Source organism: Gambusia affinis, linkage group LG06 (assembly GCF_019740435.1).
Source record: "Gambusia affinis linkage group LG06, SWU_Gaff_1.0, whole genome shotgun sequence".
Lineage (NCBI taxonomy): Eukaryota > Metazoa > Chordata > Actinopteri > Cyprinodontiformes > Poeciliidae > Gambusia > Gambusia affinis.
The window spans coordinates 27,501,563-27,521,307 of NC_057873.1; the positions used below are offsets into that span (position 1 = coordinate 27,501,563).

The window sequence follows — 19,745 nt, forward strand, 5'->3', positions numbered from 1 at the left end:
AAACAAGAGAGTTTTGCCAACTCCTGCACATGCAGAGATGTAGGAGTGTCCATTTTAAGCTCTGGGAGCAAAGAGAACCGATGCTATTTTAAACGCGAGAAAGAGCAGAATAAATACGCTCCTGAAAGTGTTTTTGAGCATTTAAGGAGAGAAGCTCTGTTGTTACGGCTGAGCCCTGGAGCCACACGGAGGTGACAGAGGAAGACTAGGAGAGAAACTTCCTACCTGACACCGTGATTGTTGTGACAGCTGGAGTGACGCCAGCATCTCTGTAACAGAGGAGAAAGAAAAAGCCTCATCATCTCTGCTGCTGTGTTTATGCAGACACACATCCCACTTTTACGCAGCCTCTCTGTTCACTACTCTCACTCCTGAATGTCATCCAAAAAAAAAAAGGAAAAAAGATGAGTCATTCCGTTTGAGAGCTTTTATTTAGAGGTGGAAGTTGGACGACAGCCAGTGGAAAAGATGACGATGAAAGAAAAGAAAAGAAAAGAAAACCAGAGTGGTACGTGTTGAAATGGCAGCGCAAGCTAATGTAGGAATGGGGCTTATTGTAGCGTAGCGTAACACGCAGACCGCGCAAACCCTTCGGACGCTCACATGGCCGCCTGCTTGCTGAGCCACTGCTGACACGCTCTGCCGTCCTGGATGTACTGCAGAACGTCATTCAGCATGGTCCTCTTCCTCCGCTCGTCCTCACGCATCCTCTTCACTCGCTCGAACACCTTGGCACCTGGTGGACGGAAAACGTAGGAGGAAGAGTTCAAAAGTGGAGCCACAGCGAGCCGGTACCCGCTGCAGACCACAATGGAAAGCAGCGCAACGCAACGCATTGCCGTACGGGTTAATGCAACAATAACCAGTTTTTATTTCATATGTATGTTTCAGTCATTTTTAACCTTTCTTTACGCGAGTAGAAAAGAAAAAACACAATGCTGAAAAGAAAAACAAAAGAAGCAAAAGCAAAAAAAAAGAGCTAGCACAGAAATAAATCTTTAAATTTCTGCCAATGCAAGAACACAAAGCGCAGACTGAAAAGAGTGTAAGCTTATTATACCGTCACTTTTTTATACGTACAGCATCATTAGGTCTGTCACGATAACATTTTGCTGGAGGATAAATTGCCCCAATAATTATTGGGATAAGCGATAATATTTTTTCTTTGAGGCCATTTTAAGTATTGTGTCAACAATAGGGTAGCAATGAAAGTTCAAGACTAATAAATTTTAGTTTCGTAAAAGACACTACACATTTGTACTGGAAGATGTTTTACATATCCTAAGTAAAACAAGAGAACCAAAATTGATAAATAAAAATAGAAATGAAAAACATAAAATGGGCTGCCATTCAAAAAATATCAAGTTATCAAAATGGAAATCATTTTAATTCTTCATGTGGTTAATTGATTCATTTCCTTTAGCGACAGGTCAAACATCATCTAAGTCAAAACTCTTTCCTGTACACTTTTCTAAAAACATATCTCCAAAGAATTCCAGCTGAACCTGGAGACAAACTAAATGTTAAAGGAAGATTAAGAAAAATGACTGAATTTCATCTAAATTTAAGGTCCCGTCTGTAATATTTCCACTTGAAGACAAAGTTTGACCTTTGGATTGCAGACGATTATGTTGCTGCTTCTGCAGTGAAAGCAGCTTTTTCATAACTGAGGCAATTTCCTAACATTTATAGTTAAAGTCGGGCAAAGATTTAAGAAACTTTTCTCTTCTTGAGAGTAAAATTGTTTTATTAGAGTCCAGAGATTCTAGGATATCCAAAAAGTCTCAGCTCATCTTTCCTAAAGAGCCACAATTATAAAACTACACACAACTTTTCATATTTATATTGGAAAAGTCCTCTGTATTCAGAGGATGTGTCTGCAATTATTGTAGAAATCCCATCTTTCTGTCACATTTCCCCAGAGTGCAGGGATGTTTACTAAATGTGTCCAGCGTCCTGAATATGAAAACCATAAACAAACACCCAGATTTTTACTTGACGTTTTTGGTCCCAAAAAGTGAAAATATCAAAACTCAACTCACTGCAGAAGGACTTGATTCCTGCCTTCCTGTATTCCTGCAGCCTGCGGATCTCTCTCCTCAGCTCGAACTCAACTGTGAAGAGAGAGAGTTGAAGGTCGCTTAATGCAAATCTGCACAGACTGATTCATAAACATAACAGTAGATGCACATTCAGAGCCACAGACTGTTTGAAAGGAGCCCTCCAGACACTCTGGCGGAAGCAAAAATCGAGTTAAGTCCTTCAGATGGCTGAATAAATACAATAAAAGTCGGATTTTTATACAAGTTCAAGTTAAGGTGGATTTTATTTTCCCTTCAACAATAAAAAAACCCAAAAGTATAAAGTAAAACAAAGTGATAATCATCAGGACTACTAACAAAACCTTGACGATATTCGGCTAAAGTTAAAACGACACAATTTTGCAATTGCTGTGTTTTCATTAAATAGGAAACAATAAAAAAAAAAAAAACTCACACGTGAATAAACTGGTTCTCATGATAAGTCAGTAAAAAAATGACTCAGGACATCATCCTCCAACTACTTCCTGTTGTCGTCTTCCTTGCTGTTTGTGCCAGTGGCAACACCTGGTTGTTGATCACATGACTCACGTGCTCCAAAACAAAATGCTGCCATCAGAGTTTTGCAAAATAAACCAATTTTTATGTGGCCAAAAAACTCTACAATAGAAAACTCATTTCTTTTTTTTCCCCCACCAGGGGGTCTTTTTGTGGGCTCAAGTGTCCATTATATGACAGTAGGCTGACAGGGAGAGGGGGGAAGACATGCAGCGAATGTCGCCGGGTCCGGGAATCGAACCCATGACCGCCGCGTCGAGGACTCAAGGCCTCCAAATGTGGGTCGTGCTATCCACTACGCCACCGCAGCACGCCCAGAAAACTCATTTCTATTATAGAGAAATTAGTTCTTTTCAAAATTGCTGTATTTTCATTAAGTGAATTTATTTTCTTGCTGTTAAATTGAGCCATTATGTGGCTAATGGAAACGCAGCTGGAGGAACAAACAACACAAATGTTTGCCAAGCGCTCCAGTTGTCATCATACTGCTGCAGAAGCCTCCAGAATGTTTCCTTCAGTATTCTAAGCCTGGCGGGCTACCAGACTTAACTGTGCTGTTTCTTTTAAATGTTTTTTATACACCTTGCATCCCTACCAACAAACACAGCAGCTTTTCTGGAGAAACCCTGAAATGTAATCTGGGTTTCTAAGTTGGCTTCTGAGGAATGGCTTCTTCCTTTCAGCCCATGTTGGTACAGGACTCATTTCAATGGTGAGAACATTATTTTTAGATTTATAGAAGGCATTTGGCACATCTTCCATCAAACATGTTCATCCATCCAGATCCTAAACGGTAAAGTGGCTGAGCAAAAAGTGATGTGTGTATTTATGCTTCAGGTGACAACAAACATACAAAAATGGGGATGAGCAGAAAACAGTTTGCTGGTGTTGCTCAATGATGAGAATGAGAACTCTGCATCTATCAATGCAGGAATGGAAATAAGGCACTTTTCTTAAAATATTTTTTTCTGAAAATTGTTAGAACAGAGAGCCAGTCAGCTCTCAAGTAATTTCAGTCGGTTTCAAGCATGTAACACCTGCTGCAGATAGAGAAGCCTTCACACACTCACACACACCCTGTTCTCTACGATCAGCTCTCTACACAGGGACGTTTCAGAGCCAACGCTGTGTGTAAAAGCTTGAGCAGGAATGGCAGATCATGCCCCACCAGACAGCATCGCTGCTGTGTTACATGTCACGCCTTCCATTACTGAGCGCAAACATGCCTCCGGAAAGCAGGTGTGTGTTCAGGCAACACCACGTGAGTGAGATGACGTCCTGAAGCGCGACATTTTTAGGGTAAGAGGAGTAGAAATGTGTGTCTTCTAAATAAACTTTAATCTTGTAAAATCCAATTAAAAACTTCAGGAAGAAGAAACATTTCAAAAGATGAAATAAAGTAAGAAAATATCCACACACTTTCTAAAAACAGAAAGCGGTAATGTCACTTCGTTTTCCCACCAGGATTCAAAGTTACATCCTTTCAGAGTGAAACTCAGAAAGCCAGGTTACTCAGACTGGCTCGATCTTGGTGAAAAAACTCTGTGCATGTTCTCAGGTGTACGCGCCAGGGGCCGATACTGACGTGCGTGACTTTCGATGAATTTGTCGTGTTCGGTCGGTCCGACCACTCTGGCGAACCGCCTCATGACCTCATACAGCTCCTGCACCTCTTTCGGGTAACATCGCTCCAACACTAACAGGAGAGAGAGAGAGACAAGAGAGGACAGGAATGAGTGGGCAGCAGATCCAGGAGAATGTAACGGAGAAACATGAAAGGAGCGATCCGCCTCCTCTGGAGCAGTTTATGACTTCTGCTGCTTCAGCTGGAAAGTCATTTAGTTTGTGAGTTAATGGACAGAGAACAAACCTGTTACATTAATGTCACTCAATGGCTTTTAGTGATGCACTTAACCACTGTTTTTCTAAAGTATGAAAGAAACTCCAACCTGCAGTATGTAACTTTTATTAAAAAGTGTTGGTTTTTTTTACATATTTGTTTAAACTGTCGCTATGTTTTAACACTATGAGACAGATAATCTGTGAAAAGATCGAGGTCCTCCAATTCCTCCTTGAGCTGCTATCGTCATTAGCAGAAATGCATCCCTACTGATCAGAAATAGCCAATCAGGGTCAAGCCCTGCTCAATGTGCTAATAGCAGAGAAACCACTGACTGTTCCAGGAAAACCATTTTTCTGCCGTCACTGTGGTCATGCTAACTAGCCTTAGCAATCACGACAGGCTCTGCAGTGGGGGAGGAGCTGTAGCGTCGCAGAGAGCAAAGATGGAAGCTGTGAGCAGCACATACAAAAGAGTGACTGACAGCATGAAGACCCTCCTCCTGGCTCTGATTGGTTGTTTCTGAAGTTGTGGTTATTTTGAAGCAATCTGATTGGCTGACATACAGTATAGACCAAAAGTTTGGACACACACTGTGTGTCCAAACTTTTGGTCTGTACTGTAGGTTCTAGCTGTGCGCTACACTGCCCCCTATGGTTCTGGCATGTTTTATGCAACGCTCAGGGACAGATTTGTGTGGATTCATGTGGATGAAAACTTTTCTGAAAGAGATCCTGTGTTTATGATATTATCTTTTTGAACAAAGTGGAGGAGATATTTGCCCGGCTTCGTGTGTACAGGGCATTCATCACATGTTATGATCATTTAAGTGTATTTGAACTTCAGTATTGGCAGATTCTTCCTTGTTTTTTGCCAGTATCACTTTTGGCAAATAGTGACTTAGACCATTATTTTAGGAAGGTGACAATATAGAATTGTGACTGTGTGGATTGGAGCAAATCCCCTATAAAATCCACCTTTTGCACCAAATTTCTGTAAAAAAACCCAACAATAATAACAGAAGTGATTTTATCAAATACATGAATGAAAACTTTATTTGTTTATAGCTAATAAATATAAAACGTGGGTAACGTTTGGGCTTCCCATCTAATACCCAATATAGAAAAGATGTTTTCATTTCTAAAATAAGTTTATTGAAAATAAAGAAGCATTTGAAATAACCAAATAATTTTATTGCATTGATTAAAGACCAAAACATAGGAGCCTGACACACTAGAATAACTGAACTCAGATCACATTTAGACTGTGAAAAACACACATTGTTCACAGTGATTCATGGTCCGTTTATGCAATTTTTCCAATCGCCACTTCAACCTGTTTATTTATTGACACGGGGGACGGCAGGACGAAAACAGCGACACCTTCCCAACCTTTTATCCTCGGCTTGTGAAACAATTCAGCGCCGCAGTGAACGGGGTCGGTGGAGGCCCAGCTACTTTTTAAACCACAGGTATTGTTTAGGAATCAAAGTATGACTTCAAGAGACCCGGCGGGTAGATTTAGAACACTGGCCAGGGGATTCACAGCCATGATCAGAATAAAACCCTGCCTGTGCGCCGCGGTTGCACCTGTAATCACGACCGCTCTGTGCAGACGGGGCTGATACGATCTCCTGAGGCGGCTGCAGGGAACCAATTCTCTCCCTGTAGCCGAATGGATGTTCACTTCTCATCCAAAACCACTGATTACACAAAAAGCTATTAGCACTCAGGGTGTCTTTACACAGCTCAGCTTGCGTAATACAGTCAATACAAAGATCTTTAATTGTCAACACTGTATGAGCTTGCCTCTCAGAGCTCTCAATCTGGAGAGGGGAAATATTGAAATCACTGATGTGGTAACATTTAAAGCCGATTATAACTTTATCACATCCAAAAAAAAAAACAGCATCAGTAACTGCTTGATAAAGCTAGATTTTAAATCCTCCTCTTCTATTATTTTTTTTGGAATGTGAGAGGTGATGTTATTAGAACATATTAATTTCTGAGGTGTACCGTTTCTGATCTGCTACAGGAAAAAACGGATCAGCTGAGCCAGGCGGCTGGGAGTGACCAGCTGCACTAAAACTGATTACGAGTCCTTCGCTTTAAAACTGCACCTGCACCACAAAATGCACAAAATATTACCAAGCAGATCTGGTCTAATTTCTAGAGCAAATACGCTGAGAATAAAACAAAACTAACTTACAAGTAACTTTTCAGCAAGACAGTGAAACTTTTTTTATGTCCAAAATTCCATAGTATTTATAATAAATATTAGGTCCGTTGGAGATAATTTCACTTATAAAAACATGGGAACATGTTTTGTTATAAGTGAAGTAATTTATCAATGGAAGTAGTATAAAGCCCCAGGCCCCCAAAAGACAAGAAGTGCTGGTTTTGAGTTATGGGTTAAGTTTAGGACTAAGATGTGAATTCAGTTTAGGTTGGGCTTAGGGTTAGACATGTACTGGTAACGGTTTTGGGTAAGAGTTAGGTTAGAGAAATGTACTGAAAATGAATGGAAGTCAATGCAAAGTCCCTGAGAATATCGAAAGATGGTGTGTGTGTGTGTGTGTGTGTGTGTGTGTGTGTGTGTGTGTACTTGTTTATCTAGTCTTCTTAAGATCATTTCTGGGATATTCACTGACCTTCTGAAGACTGATGTCCTTATGGGGACCAAAGTCTGGCCCTAATAGGGTATACCCCTTGTTTAGGGTTAGCTTAGAGGTAAATTAGAGGTGAACTAAGTTAGAGGTAGGATTAGGAGTAGACTAGTACTGGATAGGTTTAGGGAAAATGTCTGGTTTAGGTATAAATGAAGGAAATAAAATGAGTGGAAGTCAATGCAAAGTCCTTATATGCGTAGAAATACAAACTTATGTGTTTGTGTGTACAGTATGTTAGCAATGGAAGAAATCCTGTAATAGGATACAAAGGTTGTCGTAATGCTAGGTTAACTTAAAAATATAGCAATACAAAAAATACATAAACACTCCCCTGTGGTGCTTTAGATTGAAACATGTATGGGTTAGATTTGCTTGGTCAAGAACCAGACCTAAACCTAGCTGAGAATCTGTGGCAGTAGCTGAGAGATGATAACATCCACTGATTCTCTCCAACCAATCAGACTGAACTTGAGATTTTATTGCCAAAAAACATTAGCAAAAAAACCCCCAAAAGTTGCCTCTGGAACCAAAGGTGGTTCTACAAACTTCTGACCTTAAGGCGGTATAAATGTGTGCCACATTTATTTGTTTCCAGCTTAGAATTTTTTTACACACTTTGTGCTGTTTCTCTTCTACTTTTCAATTTGTGGTGGCCCATCACATAAAACCATGTAAATCAAAACAGAACACATTGAGGTCTATGGTTGTGACAAAGCAAAACGCCACAGGGGATAAATAAGTTTATAAGACACTGTATATATCCAAGATTCACAATTCGTTCAAGAACCTAAACAAACTGAATTTTGGATTTCTTATCCATTGCAGAGGAAGAATCTCAAACTCATACTCAATAAAACATTCAGCAGCCTTGCTGCATGAAAACAGAAACTCATCTCTTTGCTGCATGATTTGCCAGAGCGACGCTCCGCTGGTGAGTGTTCACACATTTAACTCCCCTGAACACGCATACACACTCTGAGACTTGTTGTGTTCGCCTGAAAGCTTCGGCCGCGTTGCCGAGTAACAAGACGAATGTCGGAGCCCGAGAGGAGAGGCTTCTTTTGTGGGTTCAGACTGCGGCGTGTGTGAGCGCTAATTAACAGCTGCCATCTCCGGCTGAGTCTATGAAGTTGCGGACCTAACCGAACACCGGATACACACACACACACACACACGCACACGCCGCCCTGCACACACACACACACACACGCAGGGAGGAGACCAGAACTCCAAACTGGGCCCAAACAGCCAACGACAAGCGGACCGACGGGTCGCGAGAGACGCCACCGCTCCCATGATTGCATGTGACAGACGCATGAACGCACACGTATACACACACGCGCTCTTTGACAGTCTCCATGGCAACCGGTGTGCAGCTCCAGTCTGAGTTGGCTTTTGTCTTGAAAAGGCTGCAGAGATAAGGCAGCAGGGGCTAACCGGCGGGCTGAAGGGAAACGTCAATAAAAGATGAGGGGGGAAACTGTTCCGACTGCAGAACCTGGAGCGAGCTCTGCGGAGCAACACGTGGCGAGGCGGCACGGCGGGGAAAGTTACGAGGCACTAGAACCAGACAAAATCCTTTCGCGGCTCAAGCTCGCCATAAAAATCTAAATCCATCTGGTCCCTCCCTGCAAGGAATTATTTCACTGAACCCGGTGAAATCCAACCTGTAACAGGTGGAGGCTGCGGCCGTCTCTGCAGCAACGCCCTTCAAAACAGGGGAGTGAGGTTACGCCCAACGCCCATACTGACAGGAAGATTCACACATCTTTCTCTTTCTTTGAAAAACATTTATCGTATTTCTTGTTTGAAGTGTGAACATAGCTGTAATTATTTGTAGCTAGTGAAGGTTTTACTCATCCATTATGACAGAATCCATGTGCAGAAAGTTTTCATGGTACAAAACAGGGGACGACAAAGTTAAAGCACAAAATGTTCCCCTGTTGATGACATAAAGACAACAGAGTTACCAGGTTTCAGATTCTGCTCTTTGTTTCTGTATTTTGTAGTTTAAGTACGCTCAACTCAAGATGGACGTCAATATTGTAATAATTTACACAGTTTTTGAAAGTGATAATATAATTGAAGATGGAGTTGGTAACTTTTGTAAAAAAATAATGTTTTAATATGTGTGTTAAAACTGTCACTATGTTGTGATAGTATATTATCAGACACACTGCTTGGTCATAGACAACCAATCAGAGCGGGGAGGTAGGAGGGTCTTAGTGCTGTCAATCAACCTGATCTATCCAATGCAGATCGCCTCCCCTTTGCTGAGATTAATCTCAGAAACTTTCTAGAAAAGAAAAGGAAATTCTCAGAGCAAAGAGCTGAAAATTTTCTACGTTTGAAACTGAGTGAATTTCCAAGTCGAAAAATTTTGACAAGCTCAAAAAATGACCAAATTCTTTCTAGGAAATATGTGAAATAAATCTCAAAGTTTCAGAGTTTGTTTTAGGAAAATTACCTCCCTTTTTTTTTTTTTCTTGTGTCCATGATGGCCCTAATATGCTCTCGGGACATTTCCATGATTTAGACAGAAAAACACTAATTTCAGCTCTTTAAGTTAAAAACCTACCTCTCTAGACTTTTTTAAACAAATTGGACGAAAAACACTTATATCCGTATTCATCCAAGCTCAGATATAACTAAAAATAATGTAAACAGTCAAGGACCTTAAAAGACAAATCAAGGTTATTACAGCACAGTTTTGTTTGCACACATCCTCCAGAAAGCAGAGCAGCGACTTGGCTGCCAGGTATGAAATGTCTGGCCAAGCCGTTGTGAATGACTCAGCAGAGCTAATGAGTTTCTGAAGGGAACTCACTCTGGAATTTGCGCAGGTTGATCAAACCGTGGTCTCGGATGATCCTGAAAGAGACGAACAGAGCGGTTCAGAAAAACCATCCTTTGATTGCTGAAGCAAAGCAAGAAATGGAATCCACTTAGGTGTAACTTTATCTCAGTGTAAATATCAAATAAGCTCCCAGTAAAGCTGTCTTTTTATGCCAATCCTAAATCACTCTTCGGTCAGTTTGTCTGTCCTGAACCTGTGAGACGAACTCTTCAAACCCAATATGTGGAAGGCGGCCAAAAACACACCAGGACTACAATTACTAACACTTATTAGTGAGTTGTGTTCAAAATGGGCGGTTAAACTTCAGGATGAATCGGGCGGTACAGGAAACTGTGGAGCCAGCGTCAGTGGAAAGTGAATCAAGGCTACTGGTAGAAACCGTAGTCGGTTTCTACCAAACAGAATTCAGTGCTTTTAGGGCCGGAGAAAGCTCACAAATGTGAGTTCTGATGTTCGGCTGCGGAGCTCAAGGTCTGATCTTACAATCCTCTCTGACAACTTAGCAGAGATAAAATAGGAGCCTGGCTGCTCGAGGTGGCTGGGAAACGCTTTGCGAGCCTTGAATGCCATTCCACGGAGTTCAGGGAGCAGAAACTCGTTAAAGTTGACTCTGTGATGGATGCGAGGCGCAGTGAGTGGTGACAAAGAGTGACAGCTGGCAGGATAACAACAGAAAATTTATTTTCCTCCTAAAAAAAAAAACCAGGAATGTTAAAGAACACCTATTATGCTTCTTTAAAAACAAGTTAAGAGATGTGCATGGGTTCTACAAAACATGTTCACTACATTTCTTGCACAAACTCTTTCTCAGATAATGAAATGTCACCTGCTCAGTTCGGCCAGTTTTGAGCTACAGCTTCTGTCGCTTTTATGCAAATAAGTTGCTTCTGGCCACGCCCCCAAACTCCTGTTACCATATGTACATGTAATAATGGGTGTGAACAGATGTGCAATTGTACAACAATGCATCTTTGACCCCCGAGTCAGAAACGTTTGCACTAACGTTTGTGCAGCAGCCTGCAGCCGTTTCTGTTTGTGCCGCTACCATCTTAAAGTTTACAGAGGTCAAAGGTCAACCAGCCAGCCCAAATTTACAAAATCAAATGAAATATAGCATCAATCAAGTGTGCTACATTTGTGCAGCAAAAATGTCCGTTTGTGCCGTTGTCATTTTTGAGATATAAAAAAAACTTTTCTATGGGTTATCAGAGATCAACCTTCTCTTCTTTGTTGGAGTTAATAAAAAATGCACTCGTCTTTTCCAGCAGTCAGAGTACAGCGCGTATGGTGGGAAAGCCAGCTGACCAAATGTGCTTGGCTTTCAACAAAGAAGTGGGCGGAGCTCGACTGAAATCTTTGGTTCTAATCTGACAAAGCGCAAAATTAAAAGTTTGTGAACACTTCGACATGGCACGGTACGTCTGGACACTCATGTTGTCATTTTGTTTGTCCAACAGTTTTATTCTAACAATAAAAGAAATTTAGTTTTATTGGCATCTTATGATGATCATTTAAATGTTCAGTTTTCTTAATTTGTCCAACGCTACACAGAGCTTAGTATTGGTAAATACTAAAAAAGACATACGCAAAAAACCACTTAAATAATCAAATATTTATATTTATATTGGAACAACTAAAATGGAATGAGTAAATCTGCTAGAATTTCATGTGAATGGTGTCTAAGACAGAGGAGAAAATGCAGGGAAGCAAAAAGACCAAAAGTGAGGACGGGGCTGTCTGTAAACTGGATTGTTCTTCAGGATTAAAACACATTTCTTATTTCCTTCCTGCCGGGAGAACGGGCATGTTGTCAAACAGACTGGCATTCACATGTTGGAGGAAAGAACAAATGCATATCTAAATATATTCATGGAGTGAACAGACACCCTGCGGCTTGTAAACTCAACCTGAAAGACCAAATGAACGGCAGCAAATAAATCGTCTTAAAGTTAGCAACCCGTTCAGTGATAATCCCATCTACTCTGGACTGGCGGCTTTTGATAAAACACTAAACAATGTTATAAATACATCCGTCCAGTGAAATGCTAGATGCTAAGTAAGCAGAGTGCTGCTGGAAAAGGTGTGAATTACTATTTGTAACCCAGTGTAGAAAATACCAGGGCAATGAATACAGAAGCTTCTGACGCCATCTGCTGAAAAACTGAGATCACTGCAGGCTACTGGCTGCATTTCCACAGAGACAGAAATGAAAACAAACACCTACTTCTTTCTTCTTTGTCTCTCTTTTAATCTCGAATGATATATATCGACGACTGCAAGCTTGAGAGCTGTGAAAGGAGCAGAAAGTTTAAGTAGAAGGTGCAAATCAGACATGATTTAAAAAAATAAAGTAGCCGTACAGTGCAGTATCTCTGAGTCATCGTCCACAAAGTCGATGTCTTTCAGGTCCCATTCTGCGTAGTTGTCGAACTCCTAGGAGAGAGATAAAAATGGCGTCAGGCTCTGATGACGTCGCTATGACGACTGGCTGCCGGGTGACAACCCAAGGTGTGAGTCACTATTTTCATGAACATTTACTGCCGAGCCCTCTAGTGGCCGTTTGACTGATTTACTCGTTCCAGACAGGTGATGTCAGCTCAACCTCACCTCCATGAAGTCGGCCCTGGCTGGCATGTACCCTGCCATGTCCCGAGACAGAACCGAGTCAAAGGTCGGCCGGGGGGGGTCGTCAGAGGCTGTGGGGTCAGAGGAATACATGTAAGAACCCAAAATGCTTCAGTGGTTTGTGATTATTTACATTCTGGGCTGGACTTTAGAAAGGGCTCATATGGGCAGTAGCCCAGGGCATCACTTTTTTGGGGGGTGTTGTAACCATTTTTTTTATTTTAGTTTTTTAATAAATGCAGATATTTTCATATCAAGTGAGATGTAATGATAAATGGAGGGTGGAGGGGGGTATGAATATAAACAATACTAAAGTGTCTGAAAATTATGAAGTTATAATCTCTTCTTGGGGCCAAAATCTACCATTTCCAGTAGGTATCATCAGTTCGCCCCCATTTATGTATAGCACTACCTATTAATATACTGTTATTTGCTAAAATACTGTATCAGCAAACAAAGTTTTCTTTAGTTGATAGGGCACCAATAAACTAAATAATTTTCATCCCAGGGGCCAAAAATGTTACAAAATTTGATCAGCTAGTCGCCTTAAGCACAAAAAAATTAATAGAAAAGGTGTGGCAGACGGAGATTTTAGGCCTAATCTTATGTTCATAGTTTATTAATATTACTAATTTCTGTTATTAGTTTCATTATAAATTTTATTTTGGATTTTCTGAATACTCATAATTGATATTATCCAACTTTCCAACGAAGCATTTTTTTTTATTGTAAAAGCATTGCTCAATTTCAATCAAAGTTTCAAGTAAAAATTCAATGGAAAAAAACAAACAAAACAAAAATACAAGGACGTCTGACTTTTATCCACAAAAACATTTTTTCAAATGAAGCCATGGGGATTTTACATGGTTTTACAAAAGAAATTAGCTGTAGTTTGTAGAGATGCATCAATCATTCAGTTTCAATCGGTAGGTCAAATAGTAAACGTTTGTGTTTTACTTTTTATATGTTTGACTTTTCAACAAACGATCGGTTTCTCTTCCAGTGCAATTTAAAAGCTTTTTTTGGCATTTGTAGCACATCGCCTCTGCATGGAAACTTGTATAATATAGTCTTACAAAATATAAACTGGAATAACCTACAATAAATACAGATTGTTTAAGGAATAGAGTGCGATCCATGAAATCTTTATATTATTTGCTAGAAGAAGAAAGAGGAGATCAAGAATAAGAACCACAGGGAGTTTAATGATCAATAATTCTGATTAAAAATTTAAAAATACGTGTAGCAAAAGTCAAGTAAAGCTTTTTATTTAAATGTAAATGAAAGTTAAAAGCATGCTTCTCTATAAATTAGTTTTGAATCTTATATATGACAGAAGATAAAGTCTAGAATTGAAAAACATTTTCCACACTTCACTTAGAAAATCATCACGTTTTATTAACTCCCATCATTTATAAAGCTACCTTGAAACACCGTGTCTGACTAATCTCACTAACCATGATTTTAAAAGAAAATTAAGGAAACAACCGGCCTATCGTGTCTCTTTTGAAGGGTTTTGTGTTCCGTTGTGAGAGAAAATGAAAGAGATAAAACATGGAAACGGCTTACGTTTGAAAGGAATGGCTCCGTCCGCATAGCAAGAGTCTTTTGCTTTCCGCAGGCTGAGCAAGGTGGAGGAGAAGAGCGGGTTATTGATGAAATTCTTCATGTAGTGGCTCTCGCATTCTTCTTTGGTTTTGGTGCGCATCTGATATGCTACGTCCTGCCTGGAGAGGCGAGAAAAACACAAACACGAAGATTCATCCTTTGGCTCCGCCGAGGACGCTTCGTCCAGATCTATGAACGGGTTACACCGGGTTGATGGGTTTAGGAAACAGAGCGCAAATACTGTGTTGAGTGGATGAGTAGACAAACAAATGGATGGAAGCTATTGTTTTCTAGCTGGAAACAATAAGTGACAGAACAACCTGTGGTGGGAGAAAATTTCCTCACAGACCAAAACATCAAACTCATTAAAGCATCACAAACTGAACTCATTCAGCAGAGAGTGTTCACGTCTCCCCCGGAAGTTACGTGTTGCGCTCTGAGCTACGACACAAACATTTAATATTTAACCTGAGAGCCAATGGCAGCGGTGTGATGAAGAGCTTCAACCCTGAGGCCGTGAAACCCAGAAACAAACCTTGAAACCTTAAATAAATGACACCAGAGAGTGGGGCAGAGGGAAAACAATCAGGCAGACAGACAGCCTTCTCAAATCACAGTGAGGAAGTGCCCACCAGTTCCCGAAGCCGCAGTCCATGACCGCCTCCAGCAGCGCCATCTCCTCCTGCGCCGTCCAGCCCGGCTCCAGAACCGGGAAGTCCGATGTCTGCAGGGTGGGGAAGTAGAGTAACACATCTGACAGGACTGTGTGTGTGGGGGGGTTGCAGGTTTGCAACATGGTGAAATAAAAGAAAACTCCTCACCATGATTTCATATTTGTGATCACTCTGATGTTTTTTGTACTCGAATCCCCTGGTGAAACACTGAAAGAGATCCACATGGTTAGACTGACTGAAGTCACTCTGACTTCCTACTGAAAAGACTTTTAAAACCAGGAAAAGATTCTCCTGTTCTGAAGCTTTTAACCCTCCAATGCGACCAGGGGGAAGCCGACAGGTTGTCCCGTCAGACAGTCAGTTCCAGCAACAACAACAACAACAAAACTCATAATGGCGTACGCAGGGTCAGTGTGACTCTGCACAAAAATTGCGGGGCCCAAATGACCCCATCTCTTAAGACCGTCGGACAGTCAAAATGGCGGAGGACTTCCAGGTCACTGCGATCATAAACAGTAACGCAAATTCACTCGTCATTCACATATTTTACACAGACTTGAAATTTTTACCAGTCATCTCTGACCCATCACCTCAACGTTTTTGTATTCCCTTCTTTTCTGACCAATCACTGCAACTCGGCTGAATTTTGACCAATACTTGGGAATTATGACGGGATTTTATCTTGCCAAACCTGGAAGACAAAATCAAGGGTGACGCTTGATGATATTTTCCTTTTTTCTGTTGAGATGTCCTGTAGGATTTGCTCGTAATGTAAACATTTCACGTTAGAGAGAATGATTAATACGGAATTCTTTATTTAAATTTTGACAAATCCTTTGGGGCATGATTTGATTTGTATGAGGATACTATTTCAAGAAAGTTCTTGCACCTTAAATAGGTTAAAATCTTGCCTTTTTTGGGGGAGGGTATGTGCAGCAATTTAAACTTTTTTGTAAGACCCTGTTATGACTGAAACCTTTCAAAGAAGGCGCCACAAAAATCCTTAACTATAGCCTGCAACAATCTCAAGAAAACTTTGAAAAATCCTGGAGGGACTGACTAATACCTGGAACCATTCAACACCGAAACTAGACAAATATTTGTAGAGGACTGTATCGATTATGATCTAATATAATAACTGCATGAGTCAAGATTATATACAAATATAAACATACGTAAATTGCTCTTAGCAAGATGCTAGTCTTGCTATATAAAAAGGATTTAGGATAAAGTTGAAATGTTAAAAAAAAAGTCAAAATTTTGTTTTGTGATAAAAGTCAAAATATTGAGAATAAAGTAGAAATTATATCTTTAAAAACAGGCCAAATGAAACTGTTATGTTCTTCCCAAGATGTGTTCATCCACAGGATGTGCATGTGCTAAGAGATGAAAACTGACACTGATGCAAAAAAAAAAAAAGAAGAAAGAAAGAAAAGAAACATTCTCCTCATTTTTACCCCAAAGCTGTCGTCCATTTCTACATTAGATGATTGAAAGTTATTAAAGAGCCACTTCTGGAGCCACAGGCTGCAGACCCCCATTCCCGAAACTTTATCTCAGTCCAGAGATATTTTAGGAGTGCTGAGGAGCCAACAACGTGCTTATCTCTTTCATGCATAACACACAAGTTAATTTTAGCAATCAACACCAAACTCGAACAAAATCTAGTGCAGGAAAGTTAAAATAAACAAAAAAACAAAAACAAAACAAGCATAAGATAAATAGAACCATTTCCTATTACTGGGGTCAGTCAGAGGTCTGCTGATGAGCCACATGTTTGTTATCCACTCACCTGGAGGCAGAGCAGAAACGGAGCTGGTCCACATTGTGCACACTTGATGTAAGGCTCAGTTAGATATGAAGAGCATCCTCTGCAGGGCGGCTTGTCAAAGGGATCATCTGCAATATTACAGGCGTTATGATTGCAATATCATAGTTACGGTTTACTTACTAATTATAGACTGCAAAACACGAGTACATATAAAATATATTCATTAAATAAATATTCTCTAGTCAGTCAGAATTACAAAGGGATTTAATTTAGGCTATAAAATAACATTTGGCTGCAAATTTAAAGCTAGCTAATGTTTGCATTTAGTTCCTTATAATTAGCTTCAGGTTTGCGTCTTTATCGCTGCTTAACTGGTCGAACATCTTCAGCAATACCAAAATGTATGCTTTCATATTTTAAGGTTTTGAATGAAACATTTAATGCGCTTTCTTTATCTGTGAATGCTAAAGTTAGCTTGGCTAACAACATAGAGCGACGGCTTGGAAAAAATATCAAAAACACGCAAACACTGGAGGAACAGCTGCTGAATTTAATTGGTTGTCTATGTGTTTTTACAGACACTTACTTGTAAACGATGCTAGACAGTCCATTTTAGTATGATTTTTGGAGAGAAAAAAATAAAAACAAAACCCCGAATTGAGGTTCAGGATTGATCTATTTCTCGAAGCTCAAGTCAAAGCTAATCGAGTGCATATGATTGGATGCGCAGAATGTGGGATACACGAGTCCCAAGATTTTAAGAATATTTTTAACATGTAGATCGAATGGACATCGTTGAGTGTATAAAATATTATGTTTATGCTTGCGCAGTACCTTTAGAGGCATATATAAAAGGAAACAAATCCTAAACTTGTAATTAACGAAACTGTTTTAAATGTAAATTTTTTGCTTACAGCTCACGTCACATATAAATTGCCTACTATAAGTAATGGGTTTATTAGTTTATGTTGAAGAATATATATATATGTATATATGGAAAACTGTTTCTTGTGCCCGAATTTGTTATTTTGTGATTGTATTTTTATTTATTTATTTATTTATTTACTTATTTTCATTTTAGATTTTAAGATACCAGAATTTGAAAATAGCTTATTTTGTTTCGCTGGTGACATAATCTTTACATAGTAAATCAAATGTTATGATGAGTACATTACTCATTACATACATAAACATATGTATACAAACACGCATTCGCTTCATTTAAGCACTTTTTACATTCAGGACAAAAGGAAAAGGTAAATTTCCCCTTTTTGGCACCAGGCGTCGCTCTTGCTCCAGTGTCTTACATATGAAAAATGCCAATGCTTTGCAAGCCTTTGTTTTCACTCTCAGCACAGGCTACCTCTTGAGCCTTGTGTTTGTGCGTGCGTGTGTGTGTGTGTGTGTGTGTGTGTGTGTGTGTGTGTGTGTGTGTGTGTGTGTGTGTGTGTGTGTGTGTGTGTGTGTGTGTGTGTGTGTGTGCGTGTGTGTGTGTATGTGTGTTGGCTGGTTGGTTAAGCTGAGGAGTGGAAATACGTGAGATGGATATTACAGTTCACCCCAAATCGCCCCCATACTGTATTTAGTCCTCAGTAGTCCTCTTCCAGGCCTGAGAATGGCTTGAACACACCACCGTTTAATAGAAGAAAGTAATAAATATCCTGTTCTAGATATTTTCCACAGGATCTCTCCAGTTCTGGCCCCCGAATCAAACCAGAACTCCAGCAGCAGCTCAAGCACTCCCTCTGTCTGCACAAAAGGGGATCCAGCAAAAATGAATACCTCTAAAAGTTGACGCCTAGAACTGCAGCTTTGCTTCTGGTCCCAGCACTTATGGTCTACAAGTGGGTTTATCTGACAACTGAATGTTAGTTTTCTATTTTTTATTTTTTTATTTTTTGCTTTGTTAGCTAAGTAAGAGCAAATACACACAGTATTAGCCTTAAGCCTAGAGAAATGAAAAGTTTTGCATGAACTTGGAAGTGCTTGTTAGGTTAAATGAATGTCCTCCTGCTCGCTGTGAGGACAATCCGCAGTGACAAGCGTGTTCAGCCCCAGTAAAGAGTGCGTCCCGTCTCCCGACGCTCTGGGTCGACAGCGGACCTCGAGGGAGAGACTCACTGAGAGCGGAGGGGCCCGAAGCGCCGCAGATACATGAGTAATAACAAAGTGGCTGTTCAACGCAACAGAATGGAGCACGATAAAGAGACGGTTGTACTTCCCCTCTGTGTTATTTCCAGCTCGCTGTTGAAACGGTTTGTTTGACAATCCTGTGGGAGCGTTACAATTTGTGTGTCTTTGAAAGGGAACTTCTCCTTTCTATGTGGCAGTTTGTAGCTTAACCAAATGAAGCCAGTCTATCCCTGTTTACTCTCTCACAAAGTCTTTTGTTCTTCAAGGACGACCCAAACCAACCATTTCGTTCTGTCATTTGGACTATACCATTGGTTTAAGGTTGAGGGCCAACAATAGGCTGAACTGCCTTGAATAGAAAAACATTTTTGTCCCCTCAGACCATTACAGGCTTTTCAACTATATAAGGTCCCTGTATTTTGGGTAGAAGGAGATCAAAGCCATCCATTGTTGGTTTTCAGTCTTGTCTCTAGTTTTAAGAGAATTTCCTAAAGTGCTAAATGCTGAAAATAAAGATGTCTGAACTGAACATGAGCACATTTCTGTGAAAACCCTTCTTTATTCAGTGACGTTACCGACCTGTTGATGAGAAAAGATCTAAAACAAAACAATAAAAAAATAGCATGTGCTTTTATGGGAGGCACGGGGATGCAATTTTTTCACAGATCATCTGTCTCAGTGAGAAACATATTATTATAAAAGTTACCGACTGTAGCTTTAACCACTATGAGGACACTGGTGTCTTCATGGACCCATTGTCTGAGCTAAATATGGATGGATGACATTTATTTGCATAGCACATTTCAGGAGCAAGGTGGTTCAAACACAAAAATTGCAAAGTTTTAAAGAAAACACCATCAACAATTGAACAAACTTTACATTTTGATGAGCGTCATCATCAAACATGTTGGTCAATGTTTCATTCCTTGTGGTTCATGGGCAACTCTAACCGGGTGGTTATTTAGTCTTGAG

The 19,745-nt window shown here is 40.2% G+C and overlaps 1 protein-coding gene across 2 annotated transcripts in view; it reads right to left on the reverse strand.

The window, feature by feature from the left end:
* tada2a (transcriptional adaptor 2A) overlaps positions 1–19,745 on the reverse strand; it is a 43,226-nt gene that overhangs the window by 3,280 nt on the left and 20,201 nt on the right. Inside the window, exons 1-13 of one of the 2 annotated variants that reach the window (XM_044118538.1) lie at positions 17,227–17,367; positions 16,662–16,768; positions 15,017–15,076; positions 14,828–14,919; positions 14,157–14,314; positions 12,570–12,658; positions 12,323–12,395; positions 12,187–12,250; positions 9,933–9,976; positions 4,183–4,293; positions 2,043–2,114; positions 604–736; positions 226–269 (exon numbers count right to left, since the gene is read on the reverse strand). In XM_044118538.1, coding sequence (XP_043974473.1) covers positions 226–269; positions 604–736; positions 2,043–2,114; positions 4,183–4,293; positions 9,933–9,976; positions 12,187–12,250; positions 12,323–12,395; positions 12,570–12,658; positions 14,157–14,314; positions 14,828–14,919; positions 15,017–15,076; positions 16,662–16,768; positions 17,227–17,251 — 1,072 coding nt within the window. In that variant the 5' untranslated portion in view covers positions 17,252–17,367. Of the gene's footprint in view, positions 1–225; positions 270–603; positions 737–2,042; positions 2,115–4,182; positions 4,294–9,932; positions 9,977–12,186; positions 12,251–12,322; positions 12,396–12,569; positions 12,659–14,156; positions 14,315–14,827; positions 14,920–15,016; positions 15,077–16,661; positions 16,769–17,226; positions 17,368–19,745 lie in introns of those variants that run through there. The other variant, XM_044118539.1, reaches the window with a different exon arrangement.